Genomic DNA, 21,163 nt, shown 5'->3' on the forward strand with positions numbered 1-21,163 from the left:
TAGCTATGCACTGGAATCGTTGATTTGAAAGCGTATTCAGTGTTTTCCTGCGCTAGAAAATATGTTCCATAATATCTATATATTATTTATGTACGTAGTACTCAGATGTTCTAAATGCTCATGGACACAGTCTCCCACATTCTACTATCCTACTCATGTCTGCTCCCGAAGTCTACTTTAATGCATATAAGACTTGTCTGTGTCTTTCTGTGTGTGTGCTTGGATGTGCATGCAGTCTAGTGTGCTGGAAGACATCTTGGATGATCTGCAGTGTCGCCAGCAGCAGCAGCTCTTCTCAGGCCAGCACCACCAGCAGTCCAGACCCGTGTCTCTGCCCGCCAACGTAGACAAGCAGTCCATCATCAACGACATCCTGCAGATGACAGAGAACAACAGCAGTCCCACGGGCACCAACACCCAGCAGAAGGCCTTCCCAGGTATGGGCCCAGGACGTGAGTTAACCACACCCCTGCTCTTATCTGTTCTAGGTTGCATCCCAAATGGCACCCTCTTCCCTATGGGTCCTGGTCAAAGTAGTGCACTGTATAGAGAATAGGGTCCCATTTGGGAAGCAACCCAAGTAGCATGAGATGGTAGTAGCCCTTAACCACAGATCTGAGATCAGCTTACCCTCCCCAAATCTTAATAACCTTCATCATAAAGAATATCTGACCCGGTGTTAGGGGCAACTTCTACCTACTTTGTCCCACTTTTGGGGAAAAGATTGTTAGGTCAAGCCAGTATAGTTTAATAAGATGATTGTGTAACTTTTTCTGTCTTGTGCTCCCAGACTTCAATGGTCCCAGGATGGGTCAGGTAGGCCAACGGCCCCCTGTCCGCAGTATGTCCCTGGATCAGTCCAACATGTCTGCCCATGGTTCTCCCCGATCCTTCCCTCCTCCCAGGAACAGCAGCCCCTACTCTGTCATGCAGCAGCAAGCCATGATGGGAAACCACGGAATGCTGCAGAACCAGGCTAACATGGGCAACCCAGGTGAGGAGTCTAAAAATTCATTAAGCATTACCATCAAAATGTCTAGTGCAAATTTAAGATATGTGCTCTGTGTTATTAGATATAGGATCAGTCCCAAATGGCACCCTATTCCCTATATAGTGCACTAATTTTGACCAGGGACCGTAGGGTCCAGTTTCAGTGTTTGTAAGCTGAGCCAGGATCACTTCTAGTCTGTCCTCTTCTTTCCCCCTGTCCCAGGCTTGCCCCAGGCTAGCATGCAGCAGGGTTGGGGTCCTCAGGGGCCAATGGGCCAGGCTCTGCAGCAGAGAATGGGGCCTGATGGTCGCATGGTGCCCAACATCTCAGCTGGAGTCCCTATGAGGCCCAGTAACCAGCAGCCTGGACTCAGACAGATGGTCCCAATGCAGATGATGGGAAACGGTAGGTGCTGGTGCTGCCCACCTTTTTCCACACACACCTTGCCCCTTTTTCCACACACACCTTGCCCCTTTTTCCACACACACCTTGCCCCTTTTTCCACACACACCTTGCCCTTGTTTCTCCACGCACACATTTACAACTTGCCGCCGTTTCTCCAAACACACAAACGTCTCCATTGTCTCTGTATCCATCTAGAGCCATATGAAGCCCATAATTGAAGTTATTCTGAGTATTTTCATAATGTCTGTTGAACAGTGCAATCAGATATGGAGATGGCTGGTCCTCCCTACCCAGGACAGCAGGCACCGCCCAATCAGACAGCCCCGTGGCCTGACCGCATGATGTCAGTGGATCACGGGCCTTATGGGAACCAGAACCGGTAATTAGCTACACACCGTACAGACCCCTTCTCTCAGTGACAGTACAATACACCTCTCTGCTGTCTGACACACTCTTTTGAAAAGTAGTGCACTATATAGGGAATAGGGGGCCCTTTTGGGACTAAACTAACTCAGTCTGAACCTACTCTGGGCCCGGTTTACCAAAAGCATCTTAAGGCTAAGTTCATCGTTAGAATCTTAGTAGGAGTATCGTTAAATCTCCGAGCTGTTTCCCAAAACTATTGTTAATAACGTTGCACTTAAATGCTTGTAATCTAACGCCTGCCTCAGACCACTCGTAGAAGTGCATCAATGGGTGCTTTTTTTTTGACCTCCCACATCACTTTATACACAGATCTCCGCTAAACATAAAATCACATGCTTTATCCATCTCTGTGACCACCGATAACTTTAAAACAAAGTTGCCTACAAATACAAAGTTGCCAATGTCTTTGCAATTGATACAACCAACATACTGTATAAAAATATGCTTTAAATGAAAACTGAGATGACTGCATTAAAATATAAACAGTAGGGGCCTCCCGGGTGGTGCGGTGGTCTAAGGGACTGCATCGTGCTAGCTGTGCCACCAGAGACTCTGGGTTCGAGCCCAGGCTCTGTCGCAGCCGGCCACGACCGGGAGGTCCATGGGGCGACGCACAATTGGCCTAGCGCCGTCTGGGTTAGGGAGGGTTTGGCCGGTAGGGATATCCTTGTCTCATCGCGCACTAGCGACTCCTGTGGCGGGCCGGGCGCAGTGGTCGCTGACCGACACATTGGTGCGGCTGGGTTGGATGCGCTCTGTGTTAAGAAGCAGTGCAGCTTGGTTGGGTTGTGTTTCGGAGGACGCATGGCTCTCGACCTTCGTCTCTCCCGAGCCCGTACGGGAGTTGTAGCGATGAGACAAGACAGTAACTACTAACAATTGGATACCACGAAATTGGGGAGAAAAAGGGGGTAAGAAATTATTTAAAAAAAAATATATATATAAACTATTTTGCTACTTGTAGGCTACTGCTATGTGTCTCAACATATTTCAAGATGTGTAGCCTATTTGCACAATGATGTGCCAAATCTGTGATTTTGTGCATTTTTATTGGGTAATCATTAGAAAAAGCCACCTCCAATAGGTGATATGTCTCTAGGCGCTGATCCGTCGTCCGTATTGTGAAATAATTGTAATGTTAAGGAAATATTTTAAGGTATAAAGCTGATCCGAGAGCAGCACTCCCCTTCCCTTTCCTTCAATCCTATCAGTATCGACACATGCTCCAACAACTTCAGTCAGGGGCTGTTGAGTGAGTCAAAATGACAGTCGTATGGTATGCACATGATGGTGTGTGTATGATGAGAAGCAGATGATTCACCGTGGTGATCTCCTTGGCCACACTGCCCTTTCCAGTCTGACCTTTGACCTCTAACCTCAGACCTTGTGTTGTGTTCTTGCTCTTAACACCCACACTTTTTTTTTCTCGCACCGATTCTACTGATTGCGGCTACCTCGAGAGGGTCTACTTGCAATAACTGTGATATGTGATTGTATTTTCCTACTGAACCTTAGTCTGGATCAGAGCGTCTGCTAAATTACCTTAATGTAATGAAACGTTGTGTTCCCCACAGACAGGCTTATGGTAACCCCCAGGATGAGGTACTGTGTTCTCCCTTGCGGCCTGGGGAGGGTCCTTCGGACGGGGATGCCCTGCTCAGCCAGCTCTACTCAGTGCTGAAAGACTTTGATGGCCTGGAGGAGATTGACCGCGCCCTGGGAATCCCCACTCTGATTAGTCAGGTAATCTCTATTAGCCACTCTAATCTGCGCAGGCCACATATGTACTTGAGCAGGGTTTCCCAAACTTGGTCCTGAAGCCCCTCCGGGGGCACGTTTAGTTTTCTTCCCTAGCACTACACAGCTGATTCAAGTTTTGATTATTTGAATCGGCTGTGTAGTGCTAGGGCAAAAACAAAAATGTTTACCGGGGTGGGCTCAGGGCCGAGTTTGGGAAACCCTGTACTAGAAAGCTCATCTCCTATCTTTGCAATGGCCACTTCAAAAAGGTGCTGTCAATGGCGCTGTCCATGCTAACACTGGCTTTGGGCCAAGTGTGCCCTCTATCCAACTCTATGGCCCAGGCCAACAAGCCTATACCAGGCAGCTGGACTCAGCTCATTTTCTCCTGAGGCCTTACTGTAGTACTGTAATTCACTGACTGCTGTACAGTAGTTACTACAGGGAATTTGTATGTTGCTGTGGGTTATGTCATTTTAATGGATTGAGATATTAAGGAAGTTGGTGTAGAAACTACAAAATCTCAAATGAAATTAACTGACTAGTTAGCAAGCCATTACTTATTAACGGAAGGAAGACAGCCAAACGAACACTGACCTACAGTAGTTTTTTTTTTTTTTTTTAATAAATGTCCTGCTATGTGACTCAATTTCTTACTTGGTTTGATCTCTGTAGGGCCAGCCAGTGGCGCAGGAGCAGTATGCCAGTCAGGAGTCACCCATGAGGAAGCCACCCATGTATAGCCAGTACCCCCAGGCTGGTAGCATGGCACAGGGCAACTACATGAGCCAGCAGGACCCTGGCTTCCACGGTATGCCCGGTCAGATGGGCCAGCGGATGGGGTACCCCATGCTCCGACTCCCTGCCCGACCAGGAGGCCCGGTGCCTGCCCAGCCCAACAACCTGAGGCTGCAGCTGCAGCACCGACTACAGGCACAGCTGGTAGGGCGACACACCATCCCTGGATCCCTCACTGTTAATAATATAGGCCCTATCCTAATGAATGTCTTTATCTGCAAAGAAACATTTAAAAAGCTTGAAATTATGTTTGAAATTATAAATACTTTACAAAGTTTACATATTAGACCTAAAGCACAATATACAAACTTGCCTCTTTCAAAATCAGACACACCACCCCTAGAGCCCTCAATGTAAATCATAGGGCATATAGAAGTCCTGACCTGAAAAGGACAAGTGCTAAGCTAAAGCTTGAAATGGTATTGAGTAGTTTGCAATATTGACATGGATAATTGAACAACCTAAAGGAACTGGACATTTAAGAACATTGCAAACTGAACTGGACTTCTGAAAATAACTGTTTATAGTCTACTCAGTTTCTGCAGTAAACTCTGAGGATTCTACTGCCACCTGCTGGAGAGGTTGAGAAATGGATAAACTATTTTATAGCAATGACTCAAATGAAATGTTATTTTTATTTTATATATTTCACCTCTATTTAACCAGGTAGGCCAGTTGAGAACAAGTTCTCCTTTACAACTGCGACCTGGCCAAGATAAAGCAAAGCAGTGCGACACAAACAACAGAGTTACACATGGAATAAATAAACATGCAGTCAATAACACAATAGAAAAGTCTATATACAGTGTGTGCAAATGAGGTAAGATAAGGGAGGTACGGCAATAAATAGGCCATAGTAGAAATAATTACAACTTAGCAATTAAACACTGGAGTGATAGATGTGCAGAAGATGAATGTGCAAGTAGAGATACTGTGGTGCAAAGGAGCGAAGAATAAGTAACAGTATGGGGATGAGGTATTTGGATGGGCTATTTACAGATGGGCTATGTACAGGTGCAGTGATCTGTGAGCTGCTCTGACAGCTGGAACTTAAAGTTAGAGAGGGAGATATGAGTCTCCAGCTTCATTGATTTTTGCAATTCGTTCCAGTCATTGGCAATTCGTTCCAGTCATTGGCAGCAGAGAACTGGAAGGAAAGGCGGCCAAAGGAGGAATTGGCTTTGGGGGTGACCAGTGAAATATACCTGCTGGAGCGCGTGCTACGGGTGGGTGCTGCTATGGTGACCAGTGAGCTGAGATAAGGCGGGGCTTTACCTTGCAAAGACTTTTATAGATGACCTGGAGCCAGTAAGTTTGGTGACGAATATGAAGCGAGGGCCAGCCGACGAGAGCATACAGGTCGCAGTCGTGGGTAGTATATGGGGCTTTGGTGACAAAACGGATGGCACTGTGATAGACTGCATCCAATTTGCTGAGTATAGTGTTGGAGGCTATTTTGTAAATGACATCGCCGAAGTTGAGGATGGGTAGGATGGTCAGTTTTACGAGGGTATGTTTGGCAGCATGAGTGAAGGATGCTTTGTTGTGTGATAGGAAGCTGATTCTAGATTTAATTTTGGATTGGGGATGCTTAATGTGAGTGGAAAGAGTTTATAATCTAACCAAACACCTAGGTATTTGTAGTTGGCCACATATTCTAGGTCAGAACCGTTTAGAGTAGTGATGCTGGACGAGCGGACAGGTGCAGACAGCGATCGGTTGAAGAGCATGCGTTTAGTTTTACTTACATTTAAGAGCAGTTGGAGGCCACAGAAGGAGAGTTGTATGGCATTGAAGCTCGTCTGGAGGTTTGTTAACAGTGTCCAAAGAAGGGCCAGAAGTATACAGAATGGTGTCATCTGCGTAGAGGTGGATCAGAGAATCGGCAGCAGCAAGAGCGACATCATTGATGTATACAGAGAAAAGAGTCGGCCCGAGAATTGAACCCTGTGGCACCCCCATAGAGACTGCCAGAGATCCGGACAACAGGCCCTCTGATTTGACACACTGAACTTTGTCTGAGAAGTAGTTGGTGAACCAGGCGAGGCAGTCATTTGAGAAGCCAAGGCTGTTGAGTCTGCCGATAAGAATGTGGTGATTGACAGTGTCGAAAGCTTTGGCCAGGTCGATGAATACAGCTGCACAGTATTGTCTCATATCGATGGCGGTTATGATATCGTTTAGGACCTTGAGCGTGGCTGAGGTGCACCCATGACCAGCTCATAACCAGATTGCATAGCGGAGAAGGTACGGTGAGAATCAAAATGGTCGGTGATCTGTTGGCATAACCCTTAGAAAGGCAGGGTAGTATACAGTGGGGCAAAAAAGTATTTAGTCAGCCACCAATTGTGCAAGTTCTCCCACTTAAAAATATGAGAGAGGCCTGTAATTTTCATCATAGGTACACTTCAACTATGACAGACAAAATGAGAAAAAAAATCCAGAAAATCACATTGTAGTATTTTTATGTATTTATTTGCAAATTATGGTGGAAAATAAGTATTTGGTCAATAACAAAAGTTTCTCAATACTTTGTTATATACCCTTTGTTGGCAATGACAGAGGTCAAACGTTTTCTGTAAGTCTTCACAAGGTTTTCACACACTGTTGCTGGTATTTTGGCCCATTCCTCCATGCAGATCTCCTCTAGAGCAGTGATGTTTTGGGGCTGTTGCTGGGCAACACGGACTTTCAACTCCCTCCAAAGATTTTCTATGGGGTTGAGATCTGGAGACTGGCTAGGCCACTCCAGGACCTTGAAATGCTTCTTACGAAGCCACTCCTTCGTTGCCCGGGCGGTGTGTTTGGGATCATTGTCATGCTGAAAGACCCAGCCACGTTTCATCTTCAATGCCCTTGCTGATGGAAGGAGGTTTTCACCCCAAAGCATGATGTTTCCACCCCCATGCTTCACAGTAGGTATGGTGTTCTTTGGATGCAACTCAGCATTCTTTGTCCTCCAAACACGACGAGTTGAGTTTTTACCAAAAAGTTATATTTTGGTTTCATCTGACCATATGACATTCTCCCAATCTTCTTCTGGATCATCCAAATGCTCTCTAGTAAACTTCAGATGGGCCTGGACATGTACTGGCTTAAGCAGGGGGACACGTCTGGCACTGCAGGATTTGAGTCCCTGGCGGCGTAGTGTGTTACTGATGGTAGGCTTTGTTACTTTGGTCCCAGCTCTCTGCAGGTCATTCACTAGGTCCCCCCGTGTGGTTCTGGGATTTTTGCTCACCGTTCTTGTGATAATTTTGACCCCACGGGGTGAGATCTTGCGTGGAGCCCCAGATCGAGGGAGATTATCAGTGGTCTTGTATGTCTTCCATTTCCTAATAATTGCTCCCATCGTTGATTTCTTCAAACCAAGCTGCTTACCTATTGCAGATTCAGTCTTCCCAGCCTGGTGCAGGTCTACAATTTTGTTTCTGGTGTCCTTTGACAGCTCTTTGGTCTTGGCCATAGTGGAGTTTGGAGTGTGACTGTTTGAGGTTGTGGACAGGTGTCTTTTATACTGATAACAAGTTCAAACAGGTGCCATTAATACAGGTAACCAGTGGAGGACAGAGGAGCCTCTTAAAGAAGAAGTTACAGGTCTGTGAGAGCCAGAAATCCTGCTTGTTTGTAGGTGACCAAATACTTATTTTCCACCATAATTTGCAAATAAATACATAAAAAATCCTACAATGTGATTTTCTGGATTTTTTCTCTCATTTTGTCTGTCATAGTTGAAGTGTACCTATGATGAAAATTACAGGCCTCATCTTTTTAAGTGGGAGAACTTGCACAATTGGTGGCTGACTAAATACTTTTTTGCCCCACTGTGTGTGTGTGTGTGTATATATATGTATATATGTATGTGTGTGTGTGTGTAATAGTTTGGGTCTAGAGTGTCTCCCCCTTTTGAAGAGAGGGATGACCGTGGCAGCTTTCCAATATTTGGGGATCTCAGACGATACGAAAGACGTTGAACAGGCTAGTAATAAGGGTTGCAACAATTGCGGCGGATAATTTTAGAAAGAGAGGGTCCAGATTGTCTAGCCCGGCTGATTTGTAGGGGTCCAGATTTTGCAGCTCTTTCAGAACATCGGCTATCTGGATTTGGGTGAAGGAGAAATGGGGAAGGCTTGGGCAAGTTGCTGAGGGGGGTGCAGGGCTGTTGACCGGGGAAGAGGTAGCCAGGTGGAAAGCATGGCCATCCGTAGAAAAAAGCTTTTTGAAATGATCAATTATCGTGGATTTATCGGTGGTGACAGTGTTTCCTAGCCTCAGTACAGTGGGTACAGTGGGCAGCTGGGAGGAGGTGCTCTTATTCTCCATGGACTTTACAGTGTCCCAGAACTTTATGGAGTTTGTGCTACAGGGTGTGAATTTCTGTTTGAAAAAGCTAGCCTTTGCTTTCCTAACTGCCTGTGTATATTGGTTCCTAACTTCCCAAGAAAAGTTGCATATCGCGGGGGCTATTCGATGCTAATGCAGTACGCCACAGGATGTTTTTGTGCTGATCAAGGGCAGTCAGGTCTGGAGTGAACCAAGGGCTATATCTGTTCCTGGTTCTACATGTTTTGAATGGGGCATGCTTATTTAAGATGGTGAGGAAAGCACTTCTAAAGAATAACCAGGCATCATCTACTGATGGAATTAGGTCAATATCCTTCCAGGATACCCGGGCCAGGTTGATTAGGAAGGCCTGCTCGCTGAAGTGTTTTAGGAAGCGTTTGACAGTGATGAGGGGTGGTCGTTTGACCGCAGACCCATTACGGACACAGGCAATGAGGCAGTGATCGCTGAGATCCTCGTTGAAGACAGAGGTGTATTTGGAGGGCAGGTTGGTTAGGATGATATCTATGAGGGTGCCCGTGTTTACGGATTTGGGTTTGTACCTGGTAGGTTCATTTGATAATTTGTGAGATTTGTCACATGCTTCGTAAACAACAGGTGTAGATTAACAGTGAAATGCTTACTTAGGGGCCCTTCCCAACAATGCAGAGAAATAACTTATAGAAAGATAACACAAGGAATAAATACACAATGAGGAACAAAAACTTGACTATATACACAGTGTATTGAGTCAATGTGTGGCGGTATGAGGTAATTGAGGTAGATACTAAATGTTAATATGGGTAGGGGTAAATTGACTAGGCAACGGCATGGATAATAAGCAGTAGCAGCAGTATATGTGATGAGTCAAAAGAGTCTGTGCAAAGGGGGGTCAATACAGATAGTACAGGTAGCTATTTGGTTAACTATTTAGCAGTCTTATGGCTTGGGGGTAAAAGCTGTTCAGAGTTCTGTTGGTTCCGGACTTGGTGCATCGGTACCGCTTGCTTTGCAGTAGCAGAGAGTCTTCGACAATTTTTAGGGCCCTCTGACACTGCCTCGTCGCCCCCCCTGACGCACTAGACAGAGAACGGCCAGGGACCGTCAACTCCCGTCAGGGAGGAGGAACCTGGTGCACTCCACTGTGCGCCCAGCGGGGGGCCCTGACCTGCCGATGGCTGGAGCCAACTTATGTTGTTCCCCTGGTGTAGAGGTCCTGGGTGGCAGGGAGCTTGGACCCAGTGATTTATTAGGCCATACCCACTTCCCTTCTGTAGCTCTTTGCGGTTGGATGCCAAGCAGTTGCCATACCAAGCTGTGACACAGCCAGTCAAGATGATCTAAATTTTTTTAGGCTCTGAGCGCCCATGCCAAATATTCAGCCTCCTGAGGTGGAAGAGGCTTTGTTGGTGTGTGGGCCATTAAGTTAATTCCTTAGTAATGTGGACACCGAGGAAGTTCAAGCTCTCGACCCGCAACACTACAGCCCCGTGGATGGGCCGTGCTCGGCCCTCCGTTTCCTGTAGTCCACCATCAGCTCATTTGTCTTGCTGACATTGAAGGAAATGTTATGGCACCTCACTGCCAGGTCACTGACCTCCTCCCTATAGGCTGTCTCGTTGTTTGTGATCAGGCCTACCCTCTTGTCATCTGCAAACTTAATGATGGTGTTTGAGTCGTGCGTGGCCACGCAGTCATGTGTGAACAGGGGGTACAGGAGGGGACAAAGCACACACCCCTGAGGGGACCCTATGTTGAGGGTCAGCGTGGCGGATGTATTGTTACCTACCCTTACCACCTGGGGGCGGCCCGTCATGAAGTCCAGGATCCAGTTGCAGAGGGAGGTGTTCAGTCCCAGGGTCCTGATTTAGTGATGAGCTTGGAGGGCACTATGGTGTTGAATGCTGAGCTGTAGTCAATTAACAACATGCTCTTTATAGGGTTTCCTCTTATCCAACTGGGAGAAGGCAGTGTGGAGTGCAATAGAGATTGCGTCATCTGTGGATCTGTTGGGGCGGTATGCAAATTGGAGTAGGTCCAGGGTGTCTGGAATGATGGTGTGGATGTGAGCCATGACCATCCAAGCATTTCATAGCTGCAGATGTGAGTGCTACAGGGGCGATAGTCATTTAGACAGGTTACCTTGGCATTCTTGGGCACAGGGACTGTAGTGGTTTGCTTGAAACATGTAGGTATTACAGATGGGGTCAGGGAGCGGTTGAACATGTCAGTGAAGACACTCATCAGTGAATGCCGGCTGGTCAGTGAATGCTCTGAATATTCCTCCTGGTAATCCATCTGGCCCGAGGCCTTGTGAATGTTAAAGGAAAGGTTAACCCAGTTTTTGAATGTTATATCTCGTTTTTGTGCATCTCTGAGTGATGTACGATTGATTCCCTGGATAATTGCATGTTTTCATGTGTATCTGAGTTATTGGCCTTCAAGCAGGGAGAAATCCGTCCGGTATGACATCGCACCGTGATAGTCGCTCTCACTATACTGGAAGTTAATAGGAATACGACTTTTAGATCGCGAAAAACGTTCATCATAGATTTCAATACTGACTGATGTCATAACTCGGGAGGTTGTCTTCTCTCGAATGAGCCATTGATCATAGTTTAACGATATTCCTACCTCGAGAAATGTGTAATTTAACGGAGGGTCTAGCACATTATTCCCATTTGTCTACCTTTTTAGTCCAGGGTGCATTGCATGGTGCCATTGCCAGAGATATTATAGAAAGTAGATAGGAGTCCAATGAATTAATGAAGGAACGTATACCGTCCCACCCAGCAGACTGTCGACCAATCGCGTCCACTTTGTAATGCTGCTTCACGCAGTTGCTAAGCTAATCATCATGCAACCCCTTCTCAAAGTCAGTGTGTATGTCGAGAAACGTGCTTATTTTCCTCTAAAGTACGTGATTTCACGATTCCAAAGCTCCTTGTCCCAGAATCGCCCCGAATACACCGTGCTTGACGTAGCATGTGCAACGTTTCCCATCCCCTCAAGTATATCTGTCGTTGCGAATGTTAGGTTGAGCGTTAGGTTGAACATGGCGAGATTGTAGACTCCTAAATTGATAGTGCATTTTGTTTAGGTGATTTTACAGATACCTAGCTATGTTACATGCTGATATTGTCTTTGGTATTACTGTGTTTAGCTATGTTTGCTTGCTACCTGCCTAGCTAGCCCATAGATAGAGAGCATTGCATTGTGTATTTTGTAGTCGACTTGAGCTGCAACACATTTCCACAACGATTTTCCAGGTTCCCACCAACCTTATAACGCCAAAATGAAACATTTTTTCGCAAAAAATATTCTCACATATTAGTTTTATTTAACACTGTAAATTAAAGGAATTAGTGTTTTAGGGTGGATTTTTCCTTTAACCTGTTTAAAGGTCTCACTCACATTTGACCTAGAGTTTGTGTATGCATTGATATGTAGGCTACGTGTGCCTTTTAAAAATGTATGTAGTTCTGTCCTTGAGCTGTTCTTGTCTAATGATGTTCTGTATTATGTTTTGTGTGGACCCCAGGAAGAGTAGCTGCTGCTTTTGCAACAGCTAATGGGGATCCTAATAAAATACCAAATACCAATACATTGGCTACAGAGAGCGAGATCAGAGTCGTCTGGAACAGCTATTGCTCTCATGCATGGTTCAGTGTTGCTTGCCTCAAAGCGAGCATAGAAGGCATTTAGCTCGTCTGGTAGGCTTGCGTCACTGGGCACCTCGTGGCTGAGTTTCCCTTTGTAATTCGTGATAGTTTGCAAGCCCTGCCACATCTGACACGCATCAGAGCTGGCATAGTAGGATCCATCTTGGTTCTGTATGGACACTGCCTGTTTGATCGCTCGTCAGAGGTCGTAGCGGGATTTCATTACATTATCAATGAAGTGCAGTATCATAAATGTCTTTGGACTTCACCAAGTAATGGGTCTAATAGAATGGCAAGGGCTATGTATTAACACATTTAAGTCGGTTAAATTCAACAACAAAAAATATTTTTCTTATTTCCTCAGCAGAATCGTCAGCCAATGATGAATCAGATGGGTGTGTCCAACATGAACCTACCTCTCAGACCCAGTGTACCTAACCAGGTTAGTCAGAATACTGTAGCAGATCATTATTATTACAGCTCCATGCGTGTGTGAGTTTGCATCCTTAATGGCACCTGATTCCCTATAAATAAAGGTTAAATAAATAAACAATAAAATTCAAATATAGTGTACTTCTTTTGGCAGCAGCCTATTCCCTATATAGTGTCCTACTTTTGACCAGGCCCTATAGGGCTCTGTTCAAAAGTAATGCACTTTATAGGGAATAGGATTCTATTTGGGCTGCACACTAAATGCCTGAAATCTAAATGTGTCTTGTCTGTCCTCCTAGGGAACCCTGAATGCTCAGATGTTGGCCCAGAGACAGAGGGAGTACCTGAGTAACATCCTGCGCCAGCGCCAGCAGCACGTCCACCAGAGAGCCATGCTGATGCGGGCCCAAGGCCTCAACACCCCCCCCAACATGGCTTCAGCGGCTGGGGCAGTGGAGCCCTCACAGTCCCCTGGCATGCCCCCCGGTTCCATGGGCACCAACCCTCGGATCCCCCAAGCAAACCCCCAGCAGTTCCCCTACCCGGCCAGCTACGGTACTGGTCTTACGTCCCCGCCACCCTCCACCAGCCCCTTCCCCCCGCTGTCCCCTGGTCTCCCTGGGGCTCAGCAGCTCCTCTCCCCTCTCCACTCCTCCTCAATCTCGCATGGCTCCTCCCAGATGAGTCTAGCTAACCAGCAAGGGATGATGGGAAGCGTAGGTGGCCAGTTTGGAGCCGTAGTGAATCCACAAATGCAGCAACACCGTGCCTTCCAGTTTCCCAGCTCAGGTATAATGTAATATAATGCTGCCCGGTCACCTCGCTGTGTGGCTTCCTGTCACAGCTTTGGTTTAATTTCAATTGATAATAATTTTAATCATACGTGGGTTTAATTCGGTGGCTGCATGACTAGTGGTATTTGTTTCTCATACATACTCCGTGGTGGTTTAGCTGAACAGCTGCCAATGAAATGGTACACTACCGGTCAAATGTTTTAGAACACCTACTCATTCAGGCGTTTTTCTTAATTTTTACCATTTTCTACATTGTAGAATAATAGTGAAGACATTAAAACTATGAAATGACACACATGGAATCATGGAGGAACCAAAAAAGTTTTATATTTTAGATTCATCAAAAAGCCACCCTTTGCCTTGATGACAGTTTTGCTTCATGAGGTAGCCACCTGGAATGCATTTCAATTGTGCCTTAAGTTAATTTGTGGAATTTCTTTCCTTCTTAATGCGTTTGAGTCAATCAGTTGTGTTGTGACAAGGTAGGGGGCATATACATAGCCCTATTTGGTAAAAGACCAAGTCCATATTAGGGCAAGAACAGCTCAAATAAGCAGAGAGAAACGTGAAGGTCAGTCAATACGGAAAGTTTCAAGAACTTTGAAAGTTTCTTCAAGTGAAGTCGCAAAAACCATCAAGCGCTATGATGAAACTGGCTCTCATGAGGACCGCCACAGGAATGGAAGACCCAGAGTCACCTCTGCTGCAGAGGATAAGTTCATTAGAGTTACCAGCCTCAGGAATTGCTTCATGGTTGAATTGCTGAAAAGAAACCACTACTAAAGGACACCAATAAGAAGAAGATACTTGTTTAGGCCAAGAAACACAAGCAATGGACATTAGACCGGTGGAAATGTGTCCTTTTGGTCTGGAGTCCAAATTTGAGATTTTTGGCACCAACCACCATGTCTTTGTGAGATGCGGTGTGGGTGAACGGATGATCTCTCCGCATGTGTATTTCCCACCGTGAAGCATGGAGGAGGAGGTGTGATGGTGCTTTGCTGGTGACACTGTCAGCGATTTATTTAGAATTCAAGGCACACGTAACCAGCATGGCTACCACAGCATTCTGCAGCGATACGCCATCCCATCTGGTTTGCGCTTAGTGGGACAATCATTTTTTTCCCAACAGGACAATGACCCAACACACCTCCAGGCTGTGTAAGGGCTACTTGACCAATAAGGAGAGGGATGGAGTGCTGCATCAGATGACCTGGCCTCCACAATCCCCCGACCTCAACCAAATTGAGATGGTTTGGGATGAGTTGGACCGCAGAGTGAAGGAAAAGCAGCCAACAAGTGCTCAGCATATGTGGGAACTCCTTCAAGACTGTTGGAAAAGCATTCCAGGTGAAGCTGGTTGAGAGAATGCCAAGCGTTTGCAAAGCTGTCATCAAGGCAATGGGTGGCTATTTGAAGAATCTCAAATATAAATATATTTTGATTTGTTTAACACTGTTTTTTGGTTACTACATGATTCCATATGTGTTATTTCATAGTTTTGATGTCTTCACTATTATTCTACAATGTTGGAAAGTCAAAATAAAGAAAAACCCTTGACTGAGTAGGTGTTCTAAAACTTTGGACTGGTAGTGTATGCCTCATGTAATCTCACAGGTATATCTACCTAAAGATATCAGAGGACTTGTGATCCATAGTATTAACAACTCATTGTCTCTGTCATGTTAGTCAAAACAATCCATTACATATGATACAGGGATAAGAATTACCAATAGCATTATCAGATTGCTTCATGTTGGTGTTCACAAAGACGTTGGTGGTGGCTGAGCTGTAGAATTTTCATATTTTTCTTCTCCTTCTCACCCATTTATGTGACTGTGTAGATTTGATTGTGCAACATTTTTGACCAACTGCATGTACTTTATTTTACTTTGGCTCTTCATGTATTTCTGTTTCTTCATTAACATATCTGCAGTAGTCAACTACAACACATAGCTTATCTTTAGCCTGGTCCCACATCTATTTGTGCTTTTGGCAATTCCATTTCTGTCATTGTCAAGCCAAACATGGCATGACGATGAATGACAAGGAGTTGGAATGGTGGAAAAAAGACTGGCATTCAAGCAATTTTAGCTTGACAATGAAATGAATGTTAAGGTAACGTCTACTGTACTCTCCACCCCTCAGTACTGATAACAAATGTCTCCTCCCTGGTCCTGTCAGGTATAAACCAGCAGCAGCAGGACGCAGGCTTCACAGGAGCCACCACCCCCCAGAGCCCCCTCATGTCCCCCCGCATGAGTCACGCCCAGAGCCCCATGATGCAACAGCAGGCCCAGGCCAACTCCTCCTACCAGCCCTCCTCTGAGATGAACGGCTGGCCTCAGGGCAACATGTCAGGAAACAGGTGAGACTGACTGGCAGCTCTAACTGGATCTTTGATCAAAATCTAATTTTATCACATGCGTCAAATTTTTATTTAACCTTTATTTAACTAGGCAAGTCAGTTAAGAACAAATTCTTATTTACAATGACTGCCAAACCCAAACAATGCTGGGCCAAATGTGCGCCGCCCTATGGGACTCCCAATCCCGGCCGGATGTGATACAGCCTGGATTCGATCCAGGGTGTCTGTAGTGACGCCTCAAGCACTGAGATGCAGTGAGTTAGACCGCTGCGCCACTCGGGATCTAAAGTGTTAAAATAACTATGCATAGATAATAACCAGAGAGTAGCAGCAGTGTAAAAAGGGGGGGGGGGGACAATGCAAATAGTTTGAGTAGTCATTTGATTAGCTGTTCAGGAGTCTTATGGCTTGGGGGTAGAAGCTGTTAAGAAGCCTTTTGGTTGCAAAATTCAAGTAACTTCAGAAAGGGTTTCCAGGAAGTCCTGGTTGGATGATTCCCTGAATCAGGAGGAAATTAACAGAAATATGTAATTCTTCATCCAGGTTGCAACCCTACTGCTAACCTTTGTATTTAGTTGTCATGGTTATGATCATAGACTTATGTTTTGATTCTGCATGAATCTACACTGTCTGTAGGATATATCCAGTATGCTCTCATGATACACATTTTCATCAACCTGTGGTAAAATCTGTGATTGAACATGTACCTTTTGATTTCCATGCTATGTTTCAGCATGTTCACACAACAGTCTCAATCTCAGCAGTACATGCCCCAACAGTCTAATGGTCGAATGTACACCGGCACAAACCTGAACATACAGGGTGTCCCCATGGCCTCCAACGCCAACGGCAGCATGAACAACATGAACCAAGTGTCAGCAGGCCAGATCACCATGCCTACAGGAAGCCTGTCTTCCATGGAGCCTGAGCAGGTGTGTGTGTCCAGTTCAAGTTCCACCCACTCCTTTGTGTACTTTAGTTTCTCTTTATCATTTAGAGAAACTAAAGTTAAATCTGATTTAGAAATTAAAATGAAAGAAAAAAAGAACACCATCTTAGAAAAAGCCAATAAATAATCTTTACAAGCTAAAGAAGGAAAATACAATTTCATAACTACGATCTTTTACTTTTGAAGAGAGCCAACAACTACAGGTTAAACTCAAATAAAGAATACTACTTAATGGCAAATAAAGCTGTAAAATATCTCTCACCTCTCACAAAACAAATACATGCTAAACCAGTTAGAATTTTAAAAGATATAAACTGTATTTAGAAACAACGTGATTTTGACCATTTTAAAATCTTCAATGAAAATGTATATGAATCAACATTAAACAGTTGTATGGATCCTATAGCCTTCTTAGACTCAACAACTCTGAAGCAGTTATCAACAGAAAAAGTATCATCACTAAAAAAACAGAGATTATTCAAGAAGAAATATTAGATACTGTTAAAACATTTGCATGGAAAAAAGCACCAGAAATGGATGGCTTTCCCATAGAAATCTATTCAACATTTTGGGACAAAGTAGCCTCCCTATTTACACAACACTCAACTCAGTGCTTCCTAGTTCCATGTATCAAAAAGTTATTTCAATTATATTAAAACCAGGAAAATCTGTAGTCCCCTGCTGATTATAAACCCATAAGTTTAATAAATTGTGACAAAATAATAACAAAACTTACAAGCAATAGAATGGCAAGTCTTCCCAGACTTGATACACATTTATCAAACAGGAATTATTAAAAATAGACACAAACAAGAACATTTTAATTTTAAAGAACATTTTAATGTCAGTTTAATACAATACACAACAACAACAAAAAGATATACAGATTTATCAATAATGGCTGTTGATGCCAAAAAGGCTTTCGACTGTCTTGAATGGCCTTTTCTATTCAAAACTTTGGAAGCTTTCAACTTTCCATCTGAAATAATATATTTAATAAAAACATTGTATAATTGTCCCTAAGCAAAAATATACACAAATACAGTTGAAGTCGGAAGTTTACATACATGCACTTAGGTTTGAGTCATTAACTCGTTATCAACCACTCCACAAATTTCTTGTTAACAAACAATAGCTTTGGCAAGTCGGTTAGGACATCTACTTTGTGCATGACAGAAGTCATTTTTCCAACAATTGTTTACAGACAGATTATTTCACCTATAATTCACTGTATCACAATTCCAGTGGGTCAGAAGTTTACATACACAAGTTGACTGTGCCTGGGCCTCCCGGGTGGCGCAGTGGTCTAAGAGATTCTGGGTTCGAGCCCAGGCTCTGTCGCAGCCGGCCGCGACCGGGAGGTCCATGGGGCGTCACACAATTGGCCCAGCGTCATCCGGGTTAGGGAGGGTTTGGCCGGTAGGGATATCCTTGTCTCATCGCGCACTAGCGACTCCTGTGGCAGGCCGGGCGCAGTGCACGCTGACCAGGTCGCCAGGTGTACAGTGTTTCCCCTGACACATTGGTGCGGCTGGCTTCCGGGTTGGATGTGCATTGTGTCAAGAAGCAGTGCGGCTAGGTTGGGTTGCGTTTCGGAGGACGCATGGCTCTCGACCTTCGCCTCTCCCGAGTCCTTACGGGAGTTGCAGCGATGAGACAAGACTAACTACTACCTATTGGATACCACAAAATTGGAGAGAAAAAAGGGCAAAAAAAAAAGTTTGCTGCCTTTAAACAGCTTGGAAAATTACAGAAAATTATGTCATGGCTTTAAAAGCTTCTGATAGGCTAATTTACATCATTTGAGTCAATTGGAGGTGTACCTGTGGATGTATTTCAAGGCCTACCTTCAAACTCAGTGCCTCTTTGCTTGACATCATGGGAAAATCAAAAGAAATCAGCCAAGACCTCAGCAAAGAAATTGTAGACCTCCACAAGTCTGGTTCATCCTCGGGAACAATTTCCAAATACCTGAAGGTACCACTATCATCTGTACGAACAATAGTATGCAAGTATAAACACCATGGGACCACGCAGCCCTCATACCGCTCAGGAAGGAGACGCGTTCTGTCTCCTAGAGATGAACGAACTTTGGTGCAAAAAGTGCAAATCAATCCCAGAACAACAGCAAAGGACCTTGTGAAGATGCTGGAGGAAACAGGTACAAAAATATCTATATCCACAGTAAAATGAGTCCTATATCGACATAACCTGAAAGGCCGCTCAGCCAGGAAGAAGCTACTGCTCCAAAACCGCCATAAAAAAGACAGACTACGGTTTGCAACTGCACATGGGGACAAATATCGTACTTTTTGGAGAAATGTCCTTGGTCTGATGAAACAAAAATAGAACTGTTTGGCCATAATGACCATCGTTATGTTTGGAGGAAAAAGGGGGATGTTTGCAAGCCGAAGAACACCCTCCCAACCGTGAAGCACGGGGGTGGCAGCATCATGTTTTGGGGGTGCTTTGCTGCAGGAGGGACTGGTGCACTTCACAAAATTTCCCCTTCTCATGATGCCATCTATTATGTGGATATATTGAAGCAACATCTCAAGACATCAGTCAGGAAGTTAAAGCTGGTTCCAAATGGGTCTTATAAATGGACAATGACCCCAAGCATACTTCCAAAGCTGTGGCAAAATGGCTTAACCTCTCTGCGCTACGGATCCCTTTAGCGGGATCATTTTCCTAAACAACCGCTGAATTGCAGGGCGCCAAATATGACAAAATATTTATAATCATGCAATCACAAGTGAAATATACAGCTTGTTGTTAAGCCACCTATCGTGTCAGATTTTGAAAATATGCTTTACAGCGAAAGCAATCCAAGCTTTTGTGAGTGTATCAATCAATGCTAGAACAGCTAGCCCCAAATTAGCATGGTCACGAAAGTCAGAAAAGCAATAAAAATTAATCGCTTACCTTTGATAATCTTCGGATGTTTGCACTCACGAGACTCCCAGTTACACAATAAATGTTACTTTTGTTCGATAAATATTACTTTTATAACAAAAAAACGCCATTTGGGTTGCGCGTTATGTTCAGAAAACGACAGCCTCGTTCCGTTCGACAAATTACAAAAAGTATCCGTAATGTTCGTAGAAACATGTCAAATGTTTTTTATAATCAATCCTCAGGTTGTTTTTAACAAACATAATCGATAATATTTCAACCGGACCGTAACCTATTCAATAAAAGAGAGAAAGAAAATGGAGAGCTACCTCTCTCGTGCGCAGGAACTAATCAAAGGACACCTGACTAGTTTTGAAAAATCTCGCTAATATTTCTAAATAAAAGCCTGAAACTATGTCTAAAGCCTGGTCACAGCCTGAGGAAGCCATTGGAAAAGGAATCTGGTTGATACCCCTTTAAATGGAAGAAAGACGGGCAATGAAACACAGATTTTAAAAGAAACATCACTTCCGGGTTAGATTTCCTCAGGTTTTCGCCTGCAAAATCAGTTTTGTTATACTCACAGACAATATTTTGACAGTTTTGTAAACTTTGGATTGTTTCCTATCCTAATCTGTAAATTATATGCATATTCTACGATCTCGACCTGAGAAATAGTCGGTTTACCTTGGGAACGTTATTCAAAAATAAAATAAATCTGACCCCTAGCGTCAAGAAGTTAAGGACAACAAAGTCAAGGTATTGGAGTGGCCATCACAAAGCCCTGACCTCAATCCCATAGAAAATGTGTGGGCAGAACTGAAAAAGCGTGTGCGAGCAAGGAGGCCTACAAACCTGACTCCGTTACACCAGCTCTGTCAGGGGGAATGGGCCAAAATTCACCCAACTTATTGTGGGAAGCTTGTGGAAGGCTACCCGAAACGTTTGACTCAAGTTAAACGCAATGCTACCAAATACTAATTGAGTGTATGTAAACTTCTGACCCACTGGGAATGTGATGAAATAAATAAATAAAAGCTGAAATAAATCATTCTCTCTACTATTATTCTGACATTTCACATTAAAATAAAGTGGTGATCCTAACTGACCAAAGACAGGGAATTTTTACTAGGATTAAATGTCAGGAATTGTGAAACTGAGTTTAAATGCATTTGGCTAAGGTGTATGTAAACTTCCGACTTCAACTGTAATACATTATCTGATTAAATTGCTTTAGAATTGGGCACGACAGGGATGTCCCCTTTCCCCCCTCCTATTTGCACTGGCAATTGAACCGCTTCTTAAATCTAAGGGTGGTTTTAACCTTCCAGACTTGGAATTGTATCAACTTGCTAACCAAAGCTTTTACTTGCGGCATAT

At 44.3% G+C, this 21,163-nt stretch overlaps 1 protein-coding gene across 8 annotated transcripts in view; it reads left to right on the forward strand.

The window, feature by feature from the left end:
- Positions 1-21,163, forward strand: part of LOC139560660 (nuclear receptor coactivator 2-like) — a 68,845-nt gene that overhangs the window by 43,987 nt on the left and 3,695 nt on the right. For 4 of the 8 annotated variants that reach the window (XM_071377646.1, XM_071377647.1, XM_071377648.1 and 1 more), the window contains 10 exons: positions 236-452; positions 791-994; positions 1,214-1,396; positions 1,652-1,775; positions 3,397-3,565; positions 4,238-4,504; positions 12,710-12,787; positions 13,077-13,566; positions 15,756-15,939; positions 16,673-16,871. In XM_071377646.1, the coding sequence (XP_071233747.1) occupies positions 236-452; positions 791-994; positions 1,214-1,396; positions 1,652-1,775; positions 3,397-3,565; positions 4,238-4,504; positions 12,710-12,787; positions 13,077-13,566; positions 15,756-15,939; positions 16,673-16,871 (2,115 nt within the window). The remainder of the gene's footprint in view (positions 1-235; positions 453-790; positions 995-1,213; positions 1,397-1,651; positions 1,776-3,396; positions 3,566-4,237; positions 4,505-12,709; positions 12,788-13,076; positions 13,567-15,755; positions 15,940-16,672; positions 16,872-21,163) is intronic. The other 4 variants (XM_071377652.1, XM_071377650.1, XM_071377653.1 and 1 more) reach the window with 4 other exon arrangements.

The sequence above is a fragment of the Salvelinus alpinus genome, chromosome 30, assembly GCF_045679555.1.
Source record: "Salvelinus alpinus chromosome 30, SLU_Salpinus.1, whole genome shotgun sequence".
Taxonomy (NCBI): Eukaryota; Metazoa; Chordata; class Actinopteri; order Salmoniformes; family Salmonidae; genus Salvelinus; species Salvelinus alpinus.